This window comes from Marmota monax, unplaced genomic scaffold (genome assembly GCF_021218885.2).
Source record: "Marmota monax isolate L192 unplaced genomic scaffold, Marmota_monax_Labrador192_F-V1.1 WCK01_AAM20220418_F8-fsc00026, whole genome shotgun sequence".
Classification (NCBI taxonomy): Eukaryota; Metazoa; Chordata; class Mammalia; order Rodentia; family Sciuridae; genus Marmota; species Marmota monax.
Window position 1 is genome coordinate 11,984,192 of NW_026693108.1, and position 25,324 is coordinate 12,009,515.

The 25,324-nt window shown below is 39.9% G+C and overlaps 1 protein-coding gene across 21 annotated transcripts in view; it reads left to right on the forward strand.

The window, feature by feature from the left end:
* Dock9 (dedicator of cytokinesis 9) overlaps positions 1-25,324 on the forward strand; it is a 280,827-nt gene that overhangs the window by 101,443 nt on the left and 154,060 nt on the right. Inside the window, exon 1 of one of the 21 annotated variants that reach the window (XM_046454797.2) lies at positions 6,340-6,833. The exons of 14 other annotated variants lie outside the window; for them this stretch is intronic. In XM_046454797.2, the coding sequence (XP_046310753.1) occupies positions 6,708-6,833 (126 nt within the window). In that variant the 5' untranslated portion in view covers positions 6,340-6,707. Of the gene's footprint in view, positions 1-6,339; positions 6,834-25,324 lie in introns of those variants that run through there. 6 more of the 21 variants (XM_058582767.1, XM_046454799.2, XM_046454803.2 and 3 more) reach the window with 6 other exon arrangements.

The window sequence follows — 25,324 nt, forward strand, 5'->3', positions numbered from 1 at the left end:
CAGTGTCAACCTGACTCTCCCCATCTTAGTTTCCTCATCTAGAAACAAGGACTTCTTAAGGGCCAGTCCCCCAGTGTCCCCCACAGTCCCAGCACTGTGAGCTTACCTGAGAGCTGGGTAAAGGGGAGGGTAGCCTGTCTCCCCTACAACCCTTCTTCACAGATGCACTTTAGTTTTTATGTCAGCTAGCCTCTTGGCTCCTCCCTGCTCTGTTAGAAGTAGAACCTGACATATTTAGAAATATACCCACCTCTTAGTCTTTTTTTTTTTTTTAAAGAGAGGAGAGAGAAATATGTATTTTTCAGTTTTTGGTGGACACAACATCTTTATTTTATGTGGTGCTGAGAATCGAACCCAGCGCCCCGCACATGCCAGGTGAGCACGTTATAGCATTCCTTTGGATAGTTTCTTTTCCCCCAAATATCAATAATAATGGAAGTTTTAATAGTTATTATTATAAATATAGAGAGCTAGAAATATCTTTTGATGTAAGTCCTTCATTTTACCTTTTATAGGTGAAGTTTATGGGGCTCAGAAAGGTGAAGTGACTTTTATAATGTCACATAACTGTGGAGTGGCTTAGTGGGGTCAGAATCCCAGTGTGAGCTTCCTCTATTCCGTTATCTCATAATCCAACTCATTAATTTATTTTCTGACTAAAGAAGTGGTGAATGCTTTTGAAGAAAATTTGCAAAATATAGAAGACTTTAGAGAAAAATAATCACAAATAGTCCTGTATACCAGAGGTAATCAATAATCAGATTATTATTTTTTAAATCTTACATGTGTATGATGTGGTAAACATTTTCTCAATATCATTAAAAGTTCTTAGAAAACAATTTTTTAATTTTTTTTTAGTTATAGATGGACATAATATCTTTGTTTTATTTTATTTTTATGTGGTGCTGAGGATCAAACCCAGTGCTTCAAGTATGCGAGGCAAGTGCTCTGCCACTGAGCCACAACCCCAGCCCAGATAACAATTTTTATTGGTTATATTTTTGGCCTTGTTTTGGAGAGAAAAATATTGGTCTTGAGTTGTCTACCAGTCTTTAGTTTCCTATGATCCATTCATTTGCTGACTTAGCCTTCAGGCAACAAATTATACTGTGCACACATTGACACTGCTGATTGCCATCTAATGGTTGTTTAAATTGCTATTGTTATTCCTACTTAAATAGAGTTTGAACTTGCCAACATGAAAACTATTGAAAATTTGAACCTGTCACCGGAAGTGTGGTTGACTTTCTAGCTCATCTCTGCAGACCTCATGTTCCTCATTCTGTGAGTCAAACCTCCTCTATGGGTGCCTTCTCTGAGGTTTAGGTGAAGTCTGTGGACCTCTCCTCAGAGAATTCACAGGAACACAAAATTTTGTGTGTCATTTTAGAGGGCTCAGAGACCACCTTTCCCTCAAGTTCAGCCTTGTATTCCAGGCTAAAAAACACTATAGAGTAGGTGATAATGTGGATTAAATCTTTGTGTTTATTTGATTAAATCTTTAATGATAAAGATAATTGAGGCAAGCTTCAGATTTTATATCAGAATGTGTTCTTCATGTAACAACTCTCCTAATAGGCCCTCACAACTTTTGGTAGGAACTCACTCTCCTCCTCTCATCTCTGCCTACCCCGTGTCTGTGCTGTCCTTTTGTGACTTTCTCTTCCTCTGCTGTAGTTCACTGTGTACTTACTGCCTTCCCCCCTGAATCTGCCCTCAGTGCTGTTCTTCTGTTTGGCTGCTCCTTGTCCCTTCTATCTACTATGTTTTTCTCAGCAGAGCAAATCATTTTCCTGACACCTTTTCTTTTCTTTGGCCAGCAGGCTGACCAATAACAATAGACTGTAGATAATCTTTAGTCATTTGCTCCCTTTTGCAGTTTTTTAAAAAATATTTATTTTTTAGTTTTAGGTGGACACAATATTTTTATTTTTATGTGGTGTTGAGGATAGAACCCAGGGCCCTGCGCATGCCAGGCAAGCACTCTACGGCTTGAGCCACATCCCCAGCCCCTTTTGCAGTTTTTAAAAAACTTTCATATACAGTTTGTTACCAAGAACAAGAAAAAAGGAATGATCATTTGGAGTAGAGATGTAAAATACATATAAACATGTATATGTGTATGTGTGTGTTTTTTTCTTTTGCCCTTAGCTGGAAGAAAGGAATATTTTAATTGTTAGTAAATAGTTGAGTTTTGATTTATGAGCAGTTGAAAATTGCTGCTTTAATTCAGGCCTTTAACAAATGAAGATGTGTGCATATTTTACAAATACGTATTTTCACTCTAGGGCTAAAAGTGACCAGTGTCCCCAAACTGACATGGCATTCAATTCAGCAATGCATTTTGAGTGCTTTCAGTCTCTGAGATGGTGGAGACTCTAAGATGGATAGGATACAGTCCCTGTTCTCAGTGAATGTCCAGAACCACTGAAGAGTTAACAAGAACAAATACAATAAAAGGTAGATTCTGAAAGACTTCTTAACAGAGGTACAAGTAGTGCCTAGAGGTTAACAGAGGAGGAGCTGATTTATCTTGGCTGGTAGGATCAAGGGAGGTTTCCTGAGGAAGGGGCATTAAAACTGGGTGCTGGACATGAGTAGGAAGCTTCAGCTTCTCTGAGTGTGACTGAAGTTCCTACCATAGGGAGAGAAAGATGGGATTGCAAGGTCTAAAGTTAGTTTCCTTAGAGTCAAAAATTGCCCTTGGAAAATTTCTTAAATTCCTCTAAAGTTTTCATGGTTTTGAGTGCCCAGCCTATATGGTAATTTGTATGCACATTAAAATTTGAGAACTAAAACCCTTATATAGAAGCATTTATTCCACCCTGCTTTGAAGTGTTCCTGTTTTCTCACAGGGCTTACTGTGGTCTGTTGTAAGAGTACAACTTTATACCCTTAATACATGCTCCTGGTTGTGTTTAGTATTGTAAGGGTTGAATAAATTATTGTGTGAAAACTCTCGAGAAGATAGTAGGAGTTCAGTCACATTAGAGTTTGAATCCAGAGGCCCAACACATACCTTGTTCTTAGAAGGATTGTTAAGGAAAACTTGACCGCATATTTCCTGTTCTTCTACAGTGGCATTTCCTCTGGTGGCTGTGCTGACCAGATGTCATCCTCATGCCCTCAGATATTGATCTCATGAGTCTCAGAGAAACCACATCCTAGTCGGAGGTCGGGGTCTGAGGTGGGATGCTGTGCCACGCAGGACTCTCTGGGACGGTCAGACTTGTACAGTGATCAGTCTTATGAGCAAGATAGATTGCCAGTGCTGCAGATGACCTGAGAAGTCACTTAGAGGAACGTTGACAAGAGATCTGTTCCTCTAGCCCTCAGAATTTCCTTTTTTCATAAGTTGGGCCCTCTTGAAGGCGATAGACTAGAACTTTGCTCTCAAAATTGCTTTCCTTCATCTGGGATTTAAGTATAATGCTCCGAGATGGAGTAAGAATGGCTGTGTGAATTTTACTGCCATGTTTCCTACAAACATGTTGAGAACCCTGTCTACATTAATCAGACCCCTCTACATAAATCTCCCTGTGAGAAACTTTTAAAAAACTATGTGCTTTACAGATTGGCATGTTTTCCCCTTTTGATAATATAAATTATGGAACTGATGTTTGCCTTTTTGTCGTGGCTGCTTAGAAGCTCAGAGCCAATTAAAAGGTTTTTCCTTAATTACAAAAGAAATGTAGAATCATTGTTGAACATTTTTGAAAACACAGAAAATCATCAAGAAGAAGGTGTTTGGCTCATGGAGTGAACAAGTGAGATTCTAGATGAATATTTGAAGACATCTTTTATAATCAAGTAGCAAAGAGGGAAGAACGGTTGATTTTTCGTTGCTGATATGGTAATGTGTTGCAGCAACACAATTGGTAGAATTGTCATATTAGACCAGACAGCCAGAATCCTGAATTTAAGACCAAGGTTAATTTCTTCAGGTTGGAATGACAACAACAACAATGGGAGTTACCATTAAATGAATGCCTACTATGTACCAGGCACTTAAAGACCATTTAAAGACTTTTTAACCCCTTCACTAAATTCTGTTTGTGGGGATTGAAGCCAGATGCTGTGGTTATCAATTCTGGCTGGCTGGCAATCGGTAGGTACTGTGCTTTCTAGTAGTTTAGCACAGTTGGAATAAAATACTGGCTCAGCATCATGCCATGATTTTCAGTGTGCACACTGGATCCCTGTCCCCACTGCTGGTCATGCAGCCTTCTGTCTGTGTGTAAACTCTGCATGAGTTTCCTCTTCTGTAAAATGCGGATGCTGTTGCAAAGAGGTGTGAAGATCAAATAAATGGCCATCTATGCAGGGCTTGAACAGGACTTGGGCACTGTGAGCACTAATCATCTTTGTCAAATGACCTTTTTTAAGTTCCTTCCCATTTTTTACAGATACCAGGGTGTTTTGACTCAACAAATAGGAGAGCATTTCTCAAAGTGTGAAATCCTGGTAGCTTAATGTCGACAGGTGTTTGAGGAAGAACTGGACTATGTGGGACCTTTAAATCACCTGGAGGAGGTCTTGAAGTTGTTGGCCATGCCGAGCGCTACTGAGGCCCAGTGGGTGTTGTGTTTGTGGCATCGTCCTTTCTTAGAACATCTCTGAATTTTGATTTAACTGATCTTTCAAACTGTGTATATGTAACTGAAACTCTGTTGTTTTTTCTGTCTTCTTGTGACTTTATAAAGGTAGATTTTTAAAATTCAGAGACCACATCATTTTGAAACATTGCATTGATTAGAGAGCTTCTATTAATACTAAAGATTATCCAAGGGTTAGAAATTGGGTAATTTAAAAAAAAATGTTATAAAAGTCACTACTGTTTTTTAAAAAATATTTTTAGTTCTAGATGGACACAATACCTTTACATATTTAAAATTTATTTTTATGTGGTGTCTGAGGATCAAAACCAGTGCCTCACACCTGCCAGGCAAGAGCTCTATCACTGAGCTACAGCCCCAGCCCACTACTATTTTTATAAGAGATTCATTAATCTCTTCTGATTTGTTACAAAATTAATATCCACACTCAGAAGATCTCCGCTATTTAAGTGATCAAGCTTGGCTGTTGGAGGGAAACAGCCAATGCCGGTGCTGGTGGGAAGGAAGAGGCTGTGTGGGCACAGGGTGGCTTCTCAGCTTCTGCACAGACTGCACTGAGTCTTCCTGGCCTCAGCTATTTTACCTGGAAAGTGGGACCCTCTGCCTGATCTCAAATACTTACTAGTTGCTTTCTTTCCTCCAGGGCAGGGTATCTAAGGCAACTATTGTTGCTGTATGACAACTAGATTCATTGTTTCCTTGCCACTACTACTGTTGCCTACTGTTACTAAATGCTTCCTCCTGTCAAGGAAATAAAAAGCAAAATTAAATGGGAGAAGCTCGATAGTGTCCCAGGAATATCCCAGAGTAATACTGAATCTCATCATTAGTGCTGATTTTCCATGTAACTTCTTAATAAATACTTTAATACCTGTGTTTAATTTTTCCTAGGAGATGATTTTTATAAAAAAAAATCTATCTACATGCCAGGTGTGGTGGTGCACACCTATAATCCCAGTAGCTGAGGCTGGAGGATCGAACATTCAAAGACAGCTGTAGGAAACTTAGCAAGACCCTATCTCTAAATAAAAAATAGAAAAGGGTTGTAGATGGGGCTCTGTGGTTAAGGGTCCTGAGTTCAATCCCTGGTACAAAAAAAAAAAAAAAAAATTACCATCAATATGTGAAATAATAAAAATAGCAGACTTTTGGGTAGGACATATTTTGGATGCTATTAGCATTGAACCATGGAATGATGACTCAGCTACTGTTCTGGGTTTTATGTGTGTCCCTATTAATTCTATTCTTTTGTCATTGATGATGTCTTTTCACCCTGCCTTCCCAGCTGGCCCAAGCTCCCTATGTTTTCTGTGGTCTTCTCAGTACCTAATACTGGGCATATTTACCCTCAGGTTCCTGCACCTTTGTTGGTATATTTAAAGGAATATTCTGTTTAATGAAAGTGTCCATCATCACGTACATGCGTTCCTGAACAGAACATGAATTTATTAAACATAGTGTCATCTTCCTGGCATGCGTAAACCATAGCTATGTCAGATTTGGGAGTCTGTTGTTCAGGGAGAAGCTCTTCCTACTCCTGTACCTCCTGGGAACACCCTTGCTGGTTCCTTCTTTGATCATCAGCCAAGCAGTTGGTGTTTAGCCATAACACAAATGAAAGAATTCTGAAACTATAAGGCTTTGGAACTGCCAGACGACCTAGCTGGCTTCCAAGCTCTGTAAGCTTGAGATTGGAAGTAATTATGAAGGAATCTCACGTGACTGGTTTTCTTTTAAACACTGCACTATTTGGATTCGGATTGATTTGGCCCACACCGTGTGGAACAGACACAATAAGGCCGGTCTTTATCGAAGAGTCTGTACACTGTGTATTGTTCAGTTTGGGGTTTGTTTTTCTTTGGCCAGCTAGCAGGAGCCTCCCATTTTCCGAGCAGTAGTAACACCCCTGGAGGCTGGCCTTTGCTGTCATGACTTCCCACCCCGCAGGCTCCACAGATCCAGCTGATGCTGCTGACCCTCGTGCCTGGGAAGCCAGTTTCCTTTCCTTCCTCAGGCCACTGCCATGTGTGCACAGCCAGGGACTCGCAGCTGTCCTCGGTGCAGGCTTTCTGACTTGTGTTTTCCGTGAGAATGCAGGCTGATAAATGCAGGACAAACAGTAGAAGTGTCAAAAAGGAACTGGTGATCGAGTCCCCCCTGCAGTACAAGGATGCTGCTCAAGGAGAGGTGGAAGCAGAGAGCCCAGGCCCTGTGCTGGTAAGAGGGGCTTTGCTTGTGAGAGGTCTTGTGTAGACCATTGCTGTCTCTTAACTGTGCTGTGTATGTGAGGTTACTACCTCTTACCTCTGTTCAAGTTTAAAACTTGCTGTGCTTGCTTCTTGGGACCTCTTCTCTCTTTCTCTTTAGATGGATTTAGGCTCCACTTTGATTCCTCTTTGTAAAGAAAGAAATGTTAACATTTTGTGGGTAAACGTGGTTTCCAGAAGGCTTCTTTGTATAGAACAGTTATGTATTGTTCAAAATTATGTCCTACCTGGCTGCTTCCAAATGTAAACTCAGGGAGGTGCTTTCTAATTCCAACTGTAGGGTTTAGAAAAGGTCTGCTTTGCAAAATTAAAACCTTTTCTACATTATTTATGTTTTTGAGAAAACAGGGAAGGTACCATTGGGGGTTCTAAAGAAACACAACTGTTGAAATTCCATGTGCTCTTTCTCACTTGTTTTTAGCAGGTTTGCTTAAACAAAATAGAAAAGAACCTAAACTGTGAGCCAACTGACAGAGAAGTTTCTGTTCTTAACATTTGCTAAGTCTTAGCAGTTTGGATGAAGTCAAGTGCTTTGGTGGACTTTGTAAGGGAGGAATGTGAAAAACGGGTTGTGTTGTTATCATCAATGAGTAGGTTGTGCTTCTCTCCCGGAATTTCTTTAGTACAATAAAGGCACATAATTTTTTAAGCAAGCTGCAAAAAACACCAGCATGCACTGCAAAGGGGACAATTGAGCCTTTCAAATGATCTGTTAAAGGGATTGTTAAACTAGTACTTACTCCTTTTATATAGTGTTTTTTTTTTAAACACAGAGGATCAGTTGCTGTTACTATAAAGTATGTGGTTACTAGTTTACTTAATTTTCAATTAACATCTGTAAAAATCTGAACTTAAACTTTCCTAAAACAAACTTGATTTGAACCAAAGTGCTTTCCTCTGCAACAGGTGAGGCTGCCTTCTGTTGTATTGCCTTCAAAATTATGTTGCTAATCTGAACTGAGGAAATCATAAAGTATGTCTTTTCCCTGCAGATTTTCATCTTAGAGATTTAGGTTTCTCTTTCTTCACCCTCTGGTATATGTTGCTGGGAAATGTTATTTGTTATCTTGGATTCCTTCCTGCTGGTCTAAGCTCTTTCACCTATTGAGTTGCCTGAGCTGCTTACATGCTATGTAGATTTAACTGCTCAAAGCTCCCAGCCAGTGTAGCTTAGACTTTCTTGGAGGAAGTTGTGTGGTTTCAGTTCCCTTGTGAATAGTCTTAAATATCTCTCTCAATGATTCTCCAGATGTGGAGGAATGTTTGTCTAGAGGATTGAATACATGTAAAGAGATGTCATGTGATTTTGTTTTTAATCACTTAAGTTACTTTTAAAATATTTTGCTTCTCCTTCTAGTGCTAAAAAAAAAAAAAAAATTGCTGTGTTTAGCCAGGTGTGGTAGTGCACTCACCTGGAGGCTGAGGCAGGAGGATTGCGAATTCAAAGCCAGCCTCAGCAATTTAGGGAAGCCCTAAGTAACTCAGTGAGACCCTGTCTCTAAATAAAATACAAAAAAGAGCTAGGGATATGGCTCAGTGTTTAAGCACCCCTGGATTCACTCCCTAATACCCCGCCCTCCCATTTTTTTTTTTTTTTCCTGTGCTTATGTTTCAGTTCCTTCTTAGGTCAAATCTCACTGCAGGCAGTTCCATGGAGAGGTCCTGTTCCCTTGCAGGGCAAAACTGCACCTGGTGGGAACTGTCTCCAGGGTTCAGAAACTTCTGGTGGTATGGAGCCTTCAGCTGTGTGCACCCACAGAGATGTGAAGGAGAGGCAAGAAAACAGAGATACAAGACACCTTTTTTACCCGTTGCTGTTTCCCTTCTTCTAGCAGGGAACAAAGATAGAAAGAACTTGTGTCAGATAAGAGAAGTCAGAGTATGTAAACAGAGCCTCTGCCCACAGCCCTGTTCCTTACCTGCATCTACTGCTGCCCACTGCAAATGTGAATTCAGAAAGCTTCTGGGAATGCCGCTTGTTTCTCAAGATGACTTTTAAAACTGCAGACACAGCCCTGAGATCTGTTTATTGAAATTCTATTCATGTATAATGTCAGTGTCCCCTGTGCTTAGCAAGAATCACCAAGTCTATAATTTGAGTGAGTTATACCAAGAGACATTTAAATATAGGTAACATACTTTATTCAGGAAGTAGCATTTTGAAATCTAGTTTTGCTTGTTTTAGTTATGTACACAAAATAGCCTTTGGGAGAAAATATTACCTAGTTTGGAAAGGAGAGCAATACTTAATGCATGTAGTGAGAAATGAAAAGGGGATAGAAGTGGCGGGGAGAAGCACTTTTTTTTTTTTGATGCTTAATTATATGTGATTTTTTATTTAAAATGACTTTCCAAGTCTTCCAATGATTTTATAGGCTTTGTTTCACTTTTATTATCTCAAACAGCTAGAAATCAATATGCTTTTTTGTATTTTATTGTAATCACTATGTATGCTATTTTATTTTTTTTTATTAATATCAGAACCACATGTATCAACCAGTAAGCAGTACAGATTTAAGTTAGCTTCTCAGTTGTTATGGTGTCACTGCCAGATTCTTGGAATTTCGCTAACGCTGAATACTATTTCAAGCTCTTTCTCCAACTAGCTGTATAACTAGCAAAACATGCCACCACTCTAGGCCTACTTTCTCATTTGCAAAATCAAAGACCTCAATTAGATAATATCTAATATTTTATCTATTTATAAAATTCCATGATATTCCCCATCACATTCATTTACTTCTATTTCATCTTCATTTGCTACTTCTCTACTGATAAAAGCATAATTTTCTATAATCAAGTAAATATGAATTCATTAAAAACACAAACCCAAAATATTCTTATTCCAATATATTTGCATTAATAGATAAGAAGGCTCTCACTTGAATTTTCATTTGCGGGGAGAAGCACTTTTAACCTTTTTCTCCATTCTTAATACTTTGCTCTTTATACTTCCAGACTTTCTCTTATGCATACGAAAGCATAGCTGTTTTTGTGTGTTTGAGAATGTACAATAGATTTCTGCATTAATTTTCTCCAGAACACATAAAGAACATCTTTCTTTGTCACTGTATGTGGATTTATGCTATTATTTTTAATGGCTATATAGTATTCCATTTTATGTCTCTACCACAATTTAGTGATTATTCAATTTGTTACAAATTCTTTACAGTTAGTAACAATGCAACAGCGAATGTACTGGTAAATATATCTTAAAGCACTTATGCAAACCAGAAGCTGTACTTTTTCTATAAACATTCTATTAGAAGTTTCCTCTGTTTGGAAATAATATTTCTCCTTCTGCCAGGTGTACATTTAGGGTTTGTCCTTAGCACTGGTTGCTTGTTCAAGGCTGGTAAAGTCAAATGTTTCGACTTGGACATGACATTATAAAATTCCAGAGGCTAAACAGGTACCTGTGTAAGTGGGTCTTGTCCCCTGCATTGTGACAGTAAGCCATGCAGGAAGTGCATGGGGGAAACTTTGCTGTTCCTATCCAGGCTTGCTGCCAAACCCATTGAAAAATGGCTGTGGGCTGTGGATGACTAACAGGAACAATCAGAATACTCTCGATGTCTACATGTTAGTTATTGTGCTTACATTTGAACAACTATTTCTGACTCCAAATTCTGTAAAGTAGTTCCTGGAAATAATTTATTCTAATTGTTATTGCCCAGTCATTTAGAGGAAAAGGGTGGGACCTCAGAGACAAAAATGGCTGGGTTCTAGATTATTAATGTGGCTACTTCATTGGATTTCTTTCCTAGGCAGGTAAGGACTCAGTGCAGGTCTTTTGGGAATTTTGAGGGTTGAGAGGTATGTACACAAAATAGAAACTAGAGAGGAGTTGAATTTTCACATGTAAGGTGTATTCCAATATTGTTTGAAAAGTATCTTTTGAGAGACATCTTTTGGGTTTTTCTTGTTTTTCTGGGATCATCAAGTGTTAAAAATGGAACTTGAGTTCTTTAGTGTTTCAATAAACACACTGCCACTCTAGCTAAATAACTGCTTGAGACTTCCGAGCATGTGCCCAATGTAGAGTGGACCAGAAAGCACCTGGGTTTTGATTGGACAAGGCAGCCCATTTCTGGGAAAGCCTCTCTCCCAAAGAGGGGAAGAATGAAATGAGAACCTTTTTTGTCCCTAAAGTTTTATTTGCTTTAGAAATAGTAGACTAAGTGAAGGAAGACACCAACCCTGATGGGTGATGATCATGTTGTTAATATCCTGTAAGACTTTAAAGTAACTTGATTAAATTAGGAAACTGTTCTGCTTTATAGGTTTTCTTGTATTTGCATAAACTACTTTAGAAGAACTTCATTAATTATATCCATGATATTTAATAAGTAGTTTCTTTGTTTTAAAATACTGGCAGGTGTGGGAAGGAAGTTCCTGTAAGCTTTATGTAGACACATTTCCATGTGACAAAAGCAGGAATTTGACTTACTCAGAGCCAGGAGCCTTCACACTGTGCTCTTGGTGAATCCCTTTCATTTGCTTATTCATTATTAGTTCATTCCATTCGTATTTTTAAGTCCTAAGATTTCCTAGACTTTTAGGATCACATAATGGGGATTCAGAAGCCTTCCTCTCCCCAGACAAGGGGTTTGTTCCTTAGAAATGCTTTCGCAGGGCTGGGGCTGTGCGCTCAGTGGCAGAGCACTTGCCTAGCATGTGTGAGGCCCTGGGTTTGATCCTCAGCACCACATTAAAAAAAAAAAAAGGCATTCTGTCCATCTACAACTACAACAAAATTAAAGAAAAGAAAAGCTTTTGTGTGATGGTTTTTAGGCCTAATGAGTGTTAATCTGACCCATTCTTTCCAAATTCCCAGAAAGGTAATACTGAAATAATATCAGCTCCAGGAATGACATGCTCTTGGATTTTTTAGCACTTACAGCAGGGATTGCTGTCTTTGCAGTCAGTACAGCGACCCCCACTTTTCCTAGGAACAGTTTGCATGATCGGGATTCCCACTGTCACACAGTCATATTGTGGAGTGGTCAGTGGAAGGAATCTTTGGGAAGTGTATGCTAAGATAGTGGTGGGAGTAAATTTACTAACTGTGCCTGGCTTGCAAAACCATCCCAGAGAAGGAGCTTCCATAACTTGTGTTCCCACCTCATTGTAATGCGGAGCCACTCTTTAGGGGTTCTTGCTTATGTAGAAAACTAAAATCTTACTTATGCTAATGTGTTTCTTTTCTGATATTTTGTCACCAGTGTGGAGGCAAAATGGTTTGTGGCTGGTTTTTCTTTCTTTCTTTTTTTCTTTTCTTTTTTTAAATAGCAAGGGTGTGTCTGTTGTTTTTTATTTAGGTGTAATAATAAAAACATAATGCCTTGCTCTGGCCAAACACTGTTTTATGCCCACTAAGTACATTATTTCAATTAACCCTTGCAACTCTGAGAGGCAGGTGCTGTCTTTACTCTTCTCTTGATGATGAGGGAACTGAGCACAGAGAAATTAGGTAACTTGCTCAGAGTAATGCATTTAATGAGTGGCAGAACCAGGATTGTAGACTTCTGGTCAGGTTTTCTAAGATCTATGCTTGGACATGTTAACAAAAAGGAGTCTATTCATTTGAGCTTGGCACTGGGAATGTGAAGATGAACAAGCAAAGTAAAAAAATTTAAATGATTAAAATCCAGTTTACAAACAACAGAAATACAGAGAAAGGGAGTGGAAGTTGGAAGCATGAATGGAAGTGTTTGCACGAAGCAGCATCAATTGATGGAGTATCTGAGAGTCCAGAGGCATGTTGCTTTCCTTTCTGGGGTTTTTTTCCCTTTCTTTTTTAAAAAAATATTGCAGCATGATCCTGAAATGTTTATTCCTTAATCAGTAAAATGAGCACTGTTGTCCCCAAAGTGTTTAGAAGGGGCTGCTGTTCACTTCGGTGTGTGCTAGTGGTGAAAGGTGGTGGCTGCCCACCAGGCAGCTGTGTCCAGGGCGGCCCAGTAGAGAGCACTTTGGAGAGCAGAGACCTAACCTTCATCCCTGTCTGCCTGGAAGTCTCTGCAGATCACCACTCCCCTCCCCCTATTCTCCTGGGCTTCAGTTTTCTCATGTGTAAAATGAGAAGCACGCAGTAAATACTCTCTCAGGTATCTTCTGGGGCCTGAGTTCTGTGTTTCAATGTTAGTGTCTGATCCCAGGATAACCTATGATGGAGTCATGTTCAGGATCCCAGAGTTTTACTTTCAGGTTTTAAGCTTATGTATTCAAAATCATTTGGGGTTTGGGCCATTGGAGCTGCAAAATGGGATGTCCCATTAAGACTGGTGAAAGGGGTGGCCACTTGGAAATGAGTAAAAGGGCAACAGAAATTGGAGTTCGGGAACACTAGACAGGAGCCTACAGATGGCAGATGACTGATGGAGAATAATTTTAGAATCAAGAAGACTTGCAAATTATAGTTTTTCCTCAACTTACCACAAGTTTGAAATGCCCTGTAATGTGATATAACCAGGGTACAGTTTCTCTTAAAGTGACATTTTGAGGCTTTGGAAGTTTTAAGTGCTCTCTTTCCTGACAGATATACATGTCACTTACTAGTGGGTCTGATCTCTGAGGGCCCTGCCAGCTTCCTGGGGAGGTACTGGGGATTCCCCTGCTGTTGAGTTTCCTCCCAAAGGAAAGATATCCAAGAGCCTAGTGCTCACTTTTAGGAGACCCACTTGCCACTTCAAATCCAAGACTGTTCAGATGGAGGAAGGAATGATGATCGCCCTCAGACCTCTCCTCTCTGAAGGCTCAATCGCCTGGTCTTTCCTTACTCCATTTTTTTCTAAGCGTGGAGATCATTGATAATTGTTAATCATGCCTTTCTCGGATTCTCCTTTGCAGAGAAGAGAAAACAATGGATTCCTTGCTTCTCAGAGGTTGCCTCTGAATTTGCCTGTTGGCCTCACCTGCCTAAGTAAAAACTTAAGGAATTGGATTATCCATTGTTTTGCCATGAAGTTTTTAAAAATATCTGTGTATTAAAATTTCACAAGTCAGTAATAATTTATAGAAATAGTAACATGACCTACATATATAATTTTAGATTTTCTAGTAACCATGTTACAGTAAAAAGAATCAGGTTTAATTCATTTTAATGATGTAATTTTTAACCTAGTATTTCCAAAATGGTAATTGTTTCAGCATTTAAAATATAAATGCTTATAAAAATGTTAAGGTATTTTACATTCTTTTAATTACACTACGTCATCGATATTTAGTGTGTGTTTTAGGCATAGCACATCTGAATTAAGACTCACCACATTTTAAGTACTCAGCAGTCACATGTGGCTAGTATCTGCCCAACTTAGCAGTACAGTTCTATAAATTTACACATTTAGTAGCTTAAAAGTCTCAAAATAGGAAGTCATTTTGGGAGTTGAGTTACCTCATTTCTGGATGAGGTAACATATTTGTAAATCAGTAGCGGGGGGGGGGGGGCATTTTAAGAGTAGGGTTAAGTTTTCTTTGCAAAGATCGTGCCCTGAAGAATTTGATTGAATCATAAATGATCTGTTACCTAACGGCATTAATGTTTGTCCAAGCGTTCAAACCTGTTCTTTGGTGGGGAGATTTAGTATTTTGGAGTAAGATTTTTAATATTCTTGAAGAGGGAAATGAGAGTCATTCAAGCAGGGTATTTTTTGTCTTTTATCTCCGCATTGGTGAGACTGAAGCCTAACCAGCTTGGAGCTGGGCAGAAAGCCCCGGGCTTCTGACTCTGGTGGTGTGGAGATGGAAGCATCCCAGGGTAGAGCAGGAGGAACCGAGGCGCTGGGCAGGTGCTTCTGGTTCTAAAAATCTGGAATTACATCATGCCCATTGCTCCTGTGTGGTGGGGAAGGTCCTGGGCTGGGGGCCAGGAGACCCAAGGCTCACCATCTGTGTGACTTTTATCAAATCATCTTGTTCCCAAGCTTCAGTTTCCTCATCTGAGAAACAGTGATGATGTCACCATACAGATTTTGGGGGAAGTTTAATGAGATAAGATGTGTGTAATCTGGTAAAAGCATGTATGTCACAGGGGCTAACATTAGATTGAATTTGAACTACATATGAACATACACAAAAGTGTATGAACAAGTAGAATAGTTGTCACACTGAGTGGGCATCGGAATCTTCTGTTGTGCTGGGCTCCACTCAGAGCTACTGATTCCAGGGTCCTGGGGTGAATTTGCATTTTTAACGAGTTCTAGATACTGCTGATTCTGTGGTTTGGAACTGAGCTTTGAGACCCACTGAACTGGTATAATGAACCTCTATGTACCCTCTCCAATAATGGTAGACATATTGGGAACCAGGATTTAAATTCTCTCAGCACCTGCCCTTTACTGGTCTCTGTGCTGCCTTTCTATCAAAGTCTGCAGAAACTCTTTTGGGAGTTAGTTATGTGTATGAACATCCCACACCTTATCCAGCAACTTAAAATAAGTAGCTTAAAGTCAGTTGTTTTGAAATCTGACTGAATCTGGCTTTTGCTTTAGTTTAATTTCTTGGCAATTTTAAAGTTTCAAAAATACCTTTCATTGATCTAGGAAGAACTGAGAATTTTCGGCCATATGCTTAAAAAAAATATTGGATAAAAAAGAATCTGTACTATAAATTTTAAGAATTGTCTATGCAGCTTCCATGTTGCATCTTTTTCTTTATTGCTTTCATTATCGCTTCTCACCTATGTAAAAATGGCAGACAGATTAGTGTCTAGGAGAACGTGTATGTGAGAGATGCTGGGCTTGCCCTCAGGCTCTCTGCCTTGTTACCTCTCTGTTTTTCTTATACACTTCCTTGACATATTTTGACCCATGCCCTGTGTCTAAAGAAAGACGTTTAAAGCACTATAAGAAAGCTGTCCCTGTTCCTCTCCTTGTGGCTCCTTGGGCATGGAACGTGGAGTAAGTCCCCTAAATTCCTGCCTTGTCTTGCTCTCTTCATTAACATTCTCAGGAGCATCCCCATTTGAGCACAGCTGACTAAAGCTGACTAAATGGGAGCAAAGGAATGAGTTCTAGTGGATTGGTATTAACATTATTACTATCTTTAATTACTTCAATTTCCATTATGTTTCTCTTATACATTTTTCCATATGCTGTTGATTTTACAGTTTTTTAGTCTTTATAATAGGCTAATAATGGGTGCTTATAAAAATGACAAATACAAAACTTAGTCTTTTTCTTTTTTTTTGGTTCTGGAAATTAAACCCAGGGACCCTTAACTACTGAGGCATATCCCCAGCCCTTTTTATTTTATTTTACTTTGAGACAGGGTATCACTAAGTTGCTGAGGCTGGCCTCAAACTTTCCATCCTCCTACCTTAGCTTCTCAAGTCTCTGAGATTACAGGCATGTACCACTGTGCCAGGCAGAAGTGAGAATCTTTTCCTTCTCTCAAATTGATTTTGAGTGTACAAGGTTTATTAATATGGACATACCTTATGAAATAAAATCTTCATTCAGTGACAACTTTTTAAATTACAGTGCTTTTTAAAGTGCTGTTCAAAGGGAGAAATCAACATCTTATTAGTGTTTATAATATAAAACTGAATTTGCAAGTATTTCATCATTGGTATTAGTCTTTCTGAGGATAACACCACATTGTATTGTGAGAAATATATTTAGATGTCTGAGAGTTTAGTGTTCCTTATACATCTTTCATCAGTCTCCAAGTCATTAACTGTGTGGCTTAATGCTCAGGTGGAGCTTTCCTCTAAATCTAAGCTTAGGTTACTTCTCTTTCCTCCTGTTCTGTCATGTATTGATGCATGTTGTCAGTGCAAGTAAAAATATCAAAATGCAGACAATGTTTCTGTAGAGGCTGAGGGGAGAGCCTGAGCCAGGGCAAGAGTCCTCCTAGGGCTTCAGGACAGTCCCTTCCCTTTCATGCTGCAGAGTCGCCTCATCTGTAAAACCAGAGGCCTATACTGGGTAATCTCAGGGTGGGTTTGCACAAGCTTATGGTGCTAATGTTACTGATCCTCCTGCGCATTTTAAAAAAGCATGCTTCCAAACAGCTTCTAGATCATTCTCCCTATACTTACAAATGAGCAGTCCAGAGAAGAACCTGCATTACCAAATGAGAATGGGATTTTATCTTGATTGCCGTGATCTCCTAGTTTTGAAGTCCTGGGTTAAGGGCAGAGGAGCATATCTATTAGGAGATGATGGGAGGTTGTCTTACTCTGGCTGGAAGATGGAGCGGGGACATTGTTGAATATCTGTGCCTTTCTTACTGGGCACACTTGCCATTCTGGCCTCATCTTTTCCTGTAGTTTGTAGTCTAGGGGTGAGCACCCCATGGTGAGCTAATCAATGGCACCCCCTCAAATGAATTCTCTTCAGATATTTGCTTCCATTTTCAAGGAGAGACTGGGGGCTGCAGTCTCCTATTTCTCTGCAATCCTGAAACTTCAGTCCCTGAATTTCTCACTCCACCTGAATCCTGGCCGAGTTGTTCCACTCTAGCAGCTCCCTTTGGGAAGCACCCCACGTTGTTGGGTTCCTTCATTTGTCCAGCACATAGTGACTGAGTACCACACCTTGTTAGATGCAGTTCTAGGTGCTGGAGAAAGCAGCATATCAAACAGAGAAGGCTTTGCCTTCATGGAGTTTATAATTTAGCTGTCGGAAGTCACATTTGTTCTAGCTGTTCGGACGCCACTCTTGGGTTCCCACCGTTGACACTCATTCTGCTCTACTTTTTCACACGTCTTCCTTTTGACTATGAGCTCTTTTCAGCAGGGCCTGCAAACTTTTTATTGGTATCAAAGACAGGCAAAAGTGCACATGGACAGGCTCAGTAAATATCTGTGGAGAGAAGGAACACAGAACAGCACATGATATTTTGTGGGGAAGCAGCTGTTAATTTCCTGTGCCCACCCTAGTTAGGGGAAAATGAGTATTCTTTCTTCAAATCTGACAACTTCAGAAGTTCTTGCTGGGTGCAGTGGCACACATCTGTAATCCAGGGACTCAGGAGGCTAAGGCAAGAGGATCACAAGTTCAAGGCCAGTCTCGGCAACTTAGTGAGACCCTGTCTCAAAATTTTAAAAAAGAAAAGAAAAAAGCTCCCAGATTCAAGCCCCAGTATCACAAAAAAGAAGAAAACATTCTTGGTGGAGTTTGTAGTGAGAGTTATGCATTGGTGGTAGCCTGGAGTGCAGAAAGGTTTGTGCACTCCAGGCTACCCGCCTGTTGTTGTCTGTTCTATTTCCAGTAGTGCACCCCGCTATTGTTGTCTGTTTTTATTTCATATGTTCTTCTCTGGACTGCTCATTTGTATGTATAGGGAGAATGATCTAGAAGCTGTTTGGAAGCATGCTTTTTTTAAAATGTGCAGCAGGATCAGTAACATTAGCACCATAAACTTCTGCACTTGTCTTCAGAAGCCCATCTTTGATTGCAACCTGCCATATCCCCTTCCCCAGCAACAGTGCTGGTGCCTGTTGGCAACATTGAGAAACACTTTGTAAATGGAAAAAGTTTCATGAAGAATTTTTGTCACAGCCCATCAAGTAGCTTGTAATGTTATGCAGAGAAATCATGGAAGTCTTAAATTCTTTATAAGCGGGAACGATGAATTTCTCATTTCTTAAAATAGAATGCCTCAAGAACTGCCATTTCCTTAGTGTGCTGTTTCAAGAAGTAGCATTCAGGATTTCAGCTATGTTAACATTCAATAACCAGAGACAAATAGGCAAGTAAGTCTGGAAAGTTCATAAGCAGCTCTCTTGCCTAATATCCTTATTATTCTCTGTTCATGTGAGATTAGCTTTTAGCATGGTTCCAAAGCTTCATACATGTGAATTAATTTTGTGGAATCTCATTTTTCTGGTGCTGAGACTCCCTACTTCAAATTATTTTTTCCATCTGGAACTTCAGTTTGCAAGAGAGTGGGCCACCTGACCCCAAACAGCACATGTCTGTGGGAGGGAGGGAATTCAAAAGGCCTAGAAGAGCCATTGGTGTCAGAGCCTCATGGGAGCATGCTCTTTAGCTTGGTGAGTAGGAGGAAAGCAAAATTACTGGAGGTTTCCATGCTGCCAGCTGCTATGCTTGGCAGATGGGCATGGGGAAAGCACGGTTTATCTGTGGGTAATCTCTGCCCATGTTGTCCTTAGAGACAAGGTGCTCTTTCTCCCTGTTGATTCTGAACACATGACCCTTGCCTCAGGCTGTTCCTGCTGGTCTCCTTCTTAGAGCCAGGGTTTTGATTCTTTGTTAGGAGAACCGTCTGCAGACCCTGGGCCTCCCTGATTCTATAGCAGAGCTTGACTCCATCTTTCTCCTGATTAAGTGCCACATAACCCTCTGTGAGCAGCACTTCTGAATCCTGGACACTGGAGCTGCCATACTGGGTTGGGTCTAAAGTATTGCTGTGTATACCTCGACTCCTACCCACCAGCTGTTCTTCTGAGTCCCTCCTGACACAGAGTGCATCAATACTCAATTCAACTTTTAATGTAAGCATCAATTTTTGTTTTCTTTGGGCTCAGCCCTTGAATTTCAGTGTCATCTCTATTGTACAGTTTTCTCTATGTTAGGTCTTTTTTTTTTTTTTTTTTTTTTGGTGCATCTCCCCACTATTGTTGTCTGTTTTTATTTTGTATGTTCCTGGATAGTAGAGGAAAGTTTTTATAAACAATTGATATAATTGAATATATGTGACGCATTAACCTAAAAATATAAAGGGAAAATACCTTGTCATGCAAGCAGTATATTTAATAATAATAACAGTAAGCTACATTTATTATGTACCTACAATTTGTCAGGCTCTGCCTGTAATATGCATTAACTCCGCTGACCCAATAACAGCCCCTTATGACTGCAAAGCTCAGCTCCCCAACTCACTGAACTGTCTTGCCTTTGATTTGACCAACAAATCAATTTGTGTTATCTGCGCTATCAGGTATCTGCCTAACTAGGGCAGATCCAGGTTTTGTGAGAAACCATAATTTAAAAAAAATTCTAGAAACCTCTTTAAGAAAAATAAAAAATTTGAAATCTAAATAAAATTTGAAAATTGAAATAAGGCTTGAAAGTAAATATTTATTTAGAATTTGAAAAGAAACCCCTGCAAACTACAAATTTTAAAAAAGCTAACCTAACCCAGCAGTTCAGGAAAACAACATGTTTTATCAATGAAATCTGGACATACCTCTGTAATACTTTCTTCCCTACATATTTTTGGCTTCATGTTCTTTGATCACCTCTCCATATGATTATTATTTTGTGTTGTCATTCTTTATTGCAAGGACAGATGATTCAGTGTTTCCCTTGGTGTGATTAGTCAAGATTCATATGGCATCCTTGAGAGTTTAGGAAAGTTTCTTCCAGCTTCACATTTGGTAATGTCATAGGAATTTTTAGTATTGGAAAAATCTTTATTAAGTTTCTTCCTAACTTAGTGAGCCATATGATTTGGGGGGCATTTTCAGTTAACTAATCTTATATATATATACACCACCAAGTAGTTCTCTGGCAAGCACCTTAGGAAGTGTCTTTATCTCCATAAATCTTTCCTCCTGCACTTCTGTGTCATGATGTTGGCTGGACAGCGTACATGTTTCCAGAAGTTGTTCTAAGCCAAGATGCCCGGCAACCATTAAACTATCCTGGGACCCCCTAGAGAGAGTGCCACACAAGTAAGGAACATTAATTAGCCTCATAGTAACTATGTCTCTGGGTCCTGGCCTGGGTGCTGAGGTTGCACAGAAATAACAAGATCCAGCCCTGCTCCAAGTCACTGATAGCGGAGGTAATGAGCTGTTCGCAGGTTGCTATACCCCATGGTCCAAAGAGATGCATTCCTAGGATTGCAGCTATCCAAGTAGCAGTAGGGGAAAGGTAAGCTGTCTCTCCTTGGGTTGAGGGAGGTGGTTGAAAAGGGTCTGGGGCAAGTCTGCTTTAACTTTTTCACCATATTTACTCTCTGTGTAAGATTTATTTTTAGAGGAAGAACTCTGCTGCTACAATGATGTTTGTAGACCACTGGCTGTAGGGGCCTGAGGATTGTAATAGTTTGGAGGTGGAAGGGAGGTGATTCCAGAAGAGGGATGCCAGGAGGAGGCTCAGGTCAGAAACAATGGATGCAGCATTGCCTGTTTCCTGGGCCCAGGGCTTAGAGGCTCATACCTGACTAAGGTGGGCTCCATTGTCAAGTTAAGGAGTTCAGACCTTTGTCCCCCCATGATTCTCATTCTTCATTCACACTTGTGAAGCACCACTTCCTTAGTAAAGTGAGGAAACTTCAGGACTCACAAATGGCAGTTGGCTCACCCTCCTCCCTTAACTCTGCATTTTATTCCTCAGCACCTTTCCTGGCCTTGGGTTGGATGTTTACAAGCCTGCCTCTCCTACTAGTCTCGGGCTTCTTAAACTCAGTTTCATATAGTCATTCTCCAGAACATTATAGCCACCCCACAAAACTGAATATAAGTTTGGAGAGCAAGTTGTATCCACATTTTGTGGGGAAGGAGAGATCAAGCCTAGGCTCTTCAAGGGGCCTGTAACCTTGAGGAGATTATGAAGCTTAGCATTGGGCTTGTTTGTTGTTCCTCGGTGAATTTAAAAATTCTTACACCGTTCCTGGTTCATCATAGATGTGAGTTCTCTAGCATCCCTGGAGAGTTTGTTCAAACATCCCTGGAGATCTGGTACCCCTCCCTCCTGGATTTTCTGATTCAGCTCTGGTGTGAGACCTCAGAATTTATATTTGTAACTAGTTTGTAGGAGATGCTGAATCAGCTGGAACCCACTTCTAGAACCTCTGTTATAGACATTTTGTGGACCCAAAGTCCCATGTATCTCTCCCTTTTTGATTTCGTAAGTGGCAAGATAAATGAATGTTTATAGTCAAGAACTTCCTGTCTTTTAAGGTGAAGGACTTGTATATAGCTTGAGTTATATTCTTCATACACTATAAAAGTAGCAGTTAACCCAGTATAAGTTCTTGGTGTTGGCCACCCGCCGCAGTGCCTAGGGAAACACAGCACCCTGGAGTATTAAAAATCAAACTAATGAATTCTCAGGGCTTCAAAACATGGTGGTATGAGGACCTCTGCGTAGGTTCATGCACGAGTGTCATTGATTTGGGTAATTCTGGGTTTCTTTTGAAGATAAAAAGTTAAGAACTTTGCCCTTGGAGCTTTGTTATCAATGGAATAACTGAACCTGAGCATGTTGGCTTTAAAGCCAGGACCATGTGCCAGATCTGTGTTAAGCCTTTCTTCTAGACCAGGAGTTGGGGATTACTAGTCTGATAATTAGCCAGTCTTCATTTTGCTGCTAGTGAGATGTTCTTCCCCTCAATCTTAATGCAGAGCAATCAGTTCTCTATCCCACTGGGCTGTCCCCTCCCGCTCCTGTGAGCGTGGGGGAAAAGCTTAGTGGCACTGAAGAACAGTGAACAGCTGTGGCAGTGAATCATCCATTTAAAGAAGAATAGAAAATAGGCCACTATCCTCTTATCCCATGGTTGAAAAGAGCAGCATGACTTCCCAAGGATCCATCTCTAAGTCCAAGTCTGTCTTCTGCCATTTCTTTGTGTTTCTTCTTTTTCACTCTTTATCTTCCTCCTCCTCTTCCCTCATCTCTGCCTATGCACCCTAAGGGGCCTATTTGTCTGTCTCCTCACCCCACCCCCACCCCTGTGGCTGTGTCTGGTCCCTTTTCCTTTCCTTCCCTCACCACTCTTTATTCCCAGCCTTTCTCCTCTGAAAGTTCCCTCCTCCCCCGCCCCACTCAAGGCCTTCTGTAGAAGGCGGGTGCTGTGACAAGTTTTGTAGTTGTAGCAGGAGTTTTTTGCTTTCTTAACGTAGGAGACAGGTGGGTCACTGTCAATAGGCCCTTTTCTCTGAAATCAGTCATTCTGCTGTGGACCTTTCTCCCTGCAGTTACCGAAGATCTCTACCCAATCAGGTCACTAGGGGTTAATTCATAAAGTGACCTTAGGTGTTTTTTTTTTAAGTTTGAATTTTTTACATTCCTTGATAGAGATTATTGCTCCATGATATTTCCCTGATTGTTGATATCAGCCCCTGTTTGTTTCTGCTTGATGAGCATCCTCTGTCTTTCACAGAAATAGTGGCTTATGAACTCTCTTCCACGTTTACTCTGATCATTCACTAGTGAGCACAGAGGGTTAAAAGGCAGTCCAATGTGGGAAAAGAGGGTTCTGTTTGACGAAGGGCTATGTCCTAATTCAGCCCCCCTGGAAACTTGGTGGGATGCTTTGGAAAATTAGCTGATTTTGTGATGAGCCTCACTTGTTGAGTTGATTGTGATCTGACTGAAAAGCCCTTGAAAGAGACAGTCTGGCACACAAAAGCAAGGTATTACTAATAACTTTGCATCCAGTCATTGAATATCCCTAAGGTACATTTAGGGGAAAACAATGATTTGTATAATTATGAATATTTTAAAATCATTAAACCTTGTAAGCAACCCAAGTTTAGTTAAGTAGGTGAGAAACAATCATTAAATACCCTTAAGAGTTGTAAGCATGTTATCTTTATTTGTCTATAGGAAGGAAAACATATTAGTAGGTCAACATGGAAACAATATAAAGAGTTATTAAATTGGTGAAAGGTTATTAACTACTGGTAAGTAAAGATAACTCCAAAGCGTGAGTCAGCAAACTATGCCATTGGGCCAAATCTGGCTGTTGCCTATTTTTTGTAAATAACACTTCCACCTCTGTTGGTTTATTTATTATCCCTGCTGCTTTTGTGCCGTGTACTTATTTGGGTTTTATTAGGAATATGGAAATAGTTCCTAAGGAAATGTTGTTAATTATGGCATCCATTATTTTTGCCAGCTAGCCTTTACTGACTGATTACTAAATGCAGTACAGCAAACAAAAATAAAGGGATGAATTTTATTCTTAAAATGAATTCATATATTTTGAAGAATACTTTTTTCCTGTTACAATTCTTATTTTAAAAATAATTTCTTTGTATAAGTTTTTTTGAAAGTAAAGACAACGTGATGTTATATTTTGTAGGAATTAACCTACACTTACATTATTACAAATTACCTAGACTTTCACTGTATATAGCTTTATGTTGCTTAGTTTCTGTCCATCACACATATTTTGCCTAATTATAATTGTGCAGTTGTTTGGGCATGGCATTTTTTTCTTAGAATGTCAAAACTCTTGGTAGAGTCTGCTTAAGTCTAGTAATTGAAGTTAAATAAGAGTATTTATCTGTATCTTAGGCAGAGCAAGCTGACTGCTGCCTCAGACTAATCCAGAATCTCAAGGACTGAACAGAGCAGATAGTTTCATTTTTGCTTACGGATATTTCAGTGCCTGTTTAAGCTGGCAGCCTTCTACAGGGCAATTCAGGATCCAGAGGCCTTCCATTTTAAGGCTGCACACACCCCCACCCCTGCTTGGGCTTCAAGGCCACTGTTGGATCCTGTGCTTGTGGCTGGCTGTGGAATGTGGGGATGGGAGGGGGTCATGTGGGAATCTTATGGGCCAAGGTGGCCATGTTCCTTCTACTTGCATGCCACTGGCCAGAAAACCATCATTTGACCATAGCTAACCACAGGGAGATTAGGTATATTGGAAAGGAAAGGATACAGGTTTGGAGAACACATAGCAGTCTCAGTCACAGTTCTCAAAGTAAATGCCACATACCAGATGCATGTTTATTTTTTTGTTTTTTGTTTGATACCAAGGGTGCATAACCACTGAGCCACATCTCCAGCACTTTTTTATATTTTATTTAGAAACAGGGTCTCACTGAATTGCTTAGGGCCTTGCTAAGTTGCTGAGGCTGGCTTTGAATTTGTGATTCTCCTGTCTCAGCTTCCTGAGCCACTGGGATTACAGGCTTGTGCCGCTGTGCCTGGCCCAGATGTCTTTAATGTATTTCTTATATATGAATTGTCACTCTAGTATAGATAGCATTTATTGAGATTATGTATATCAGATGATTTTTTAATTAAATTTAGAATAATCTTGTAATAACTATTGATAAAATAGATTGTTACTTCTGACCGTGTGTGTGTGTGTGTATGTGTGTGTATGTGCCTATTTTAACATTTGACATATGGTACTATAGTTAATTGAGTATGTATTTCCACCCCTAAATTAGCTCGGTCAGTGCCTTGCACAATGAAAGTGACCATAAATATGGTGACAGTGATACTGTAGAAAAGAGATTGTTTTTACTGAGAAGATAAATTTTGGAAATGGCTAGAAAAGGCATATTATCTCTTCTTTCCCAATTTGTTTTCTATTCAGTGCATGCTGGAGATGAATATTCATGTCCCTTAGGGTTTACCCACAAGCCCTGGGTACATGCTTGCCTGGTTTTGATCAAGCTCATATTTTTCTGTGTTCAGGCATTATATATGTAAGTATAGAGATCCTTCAGTAGGGATATTTGGAGACTCAGGGTTCCATGGAGCTTTGCATGAAATAATCTTG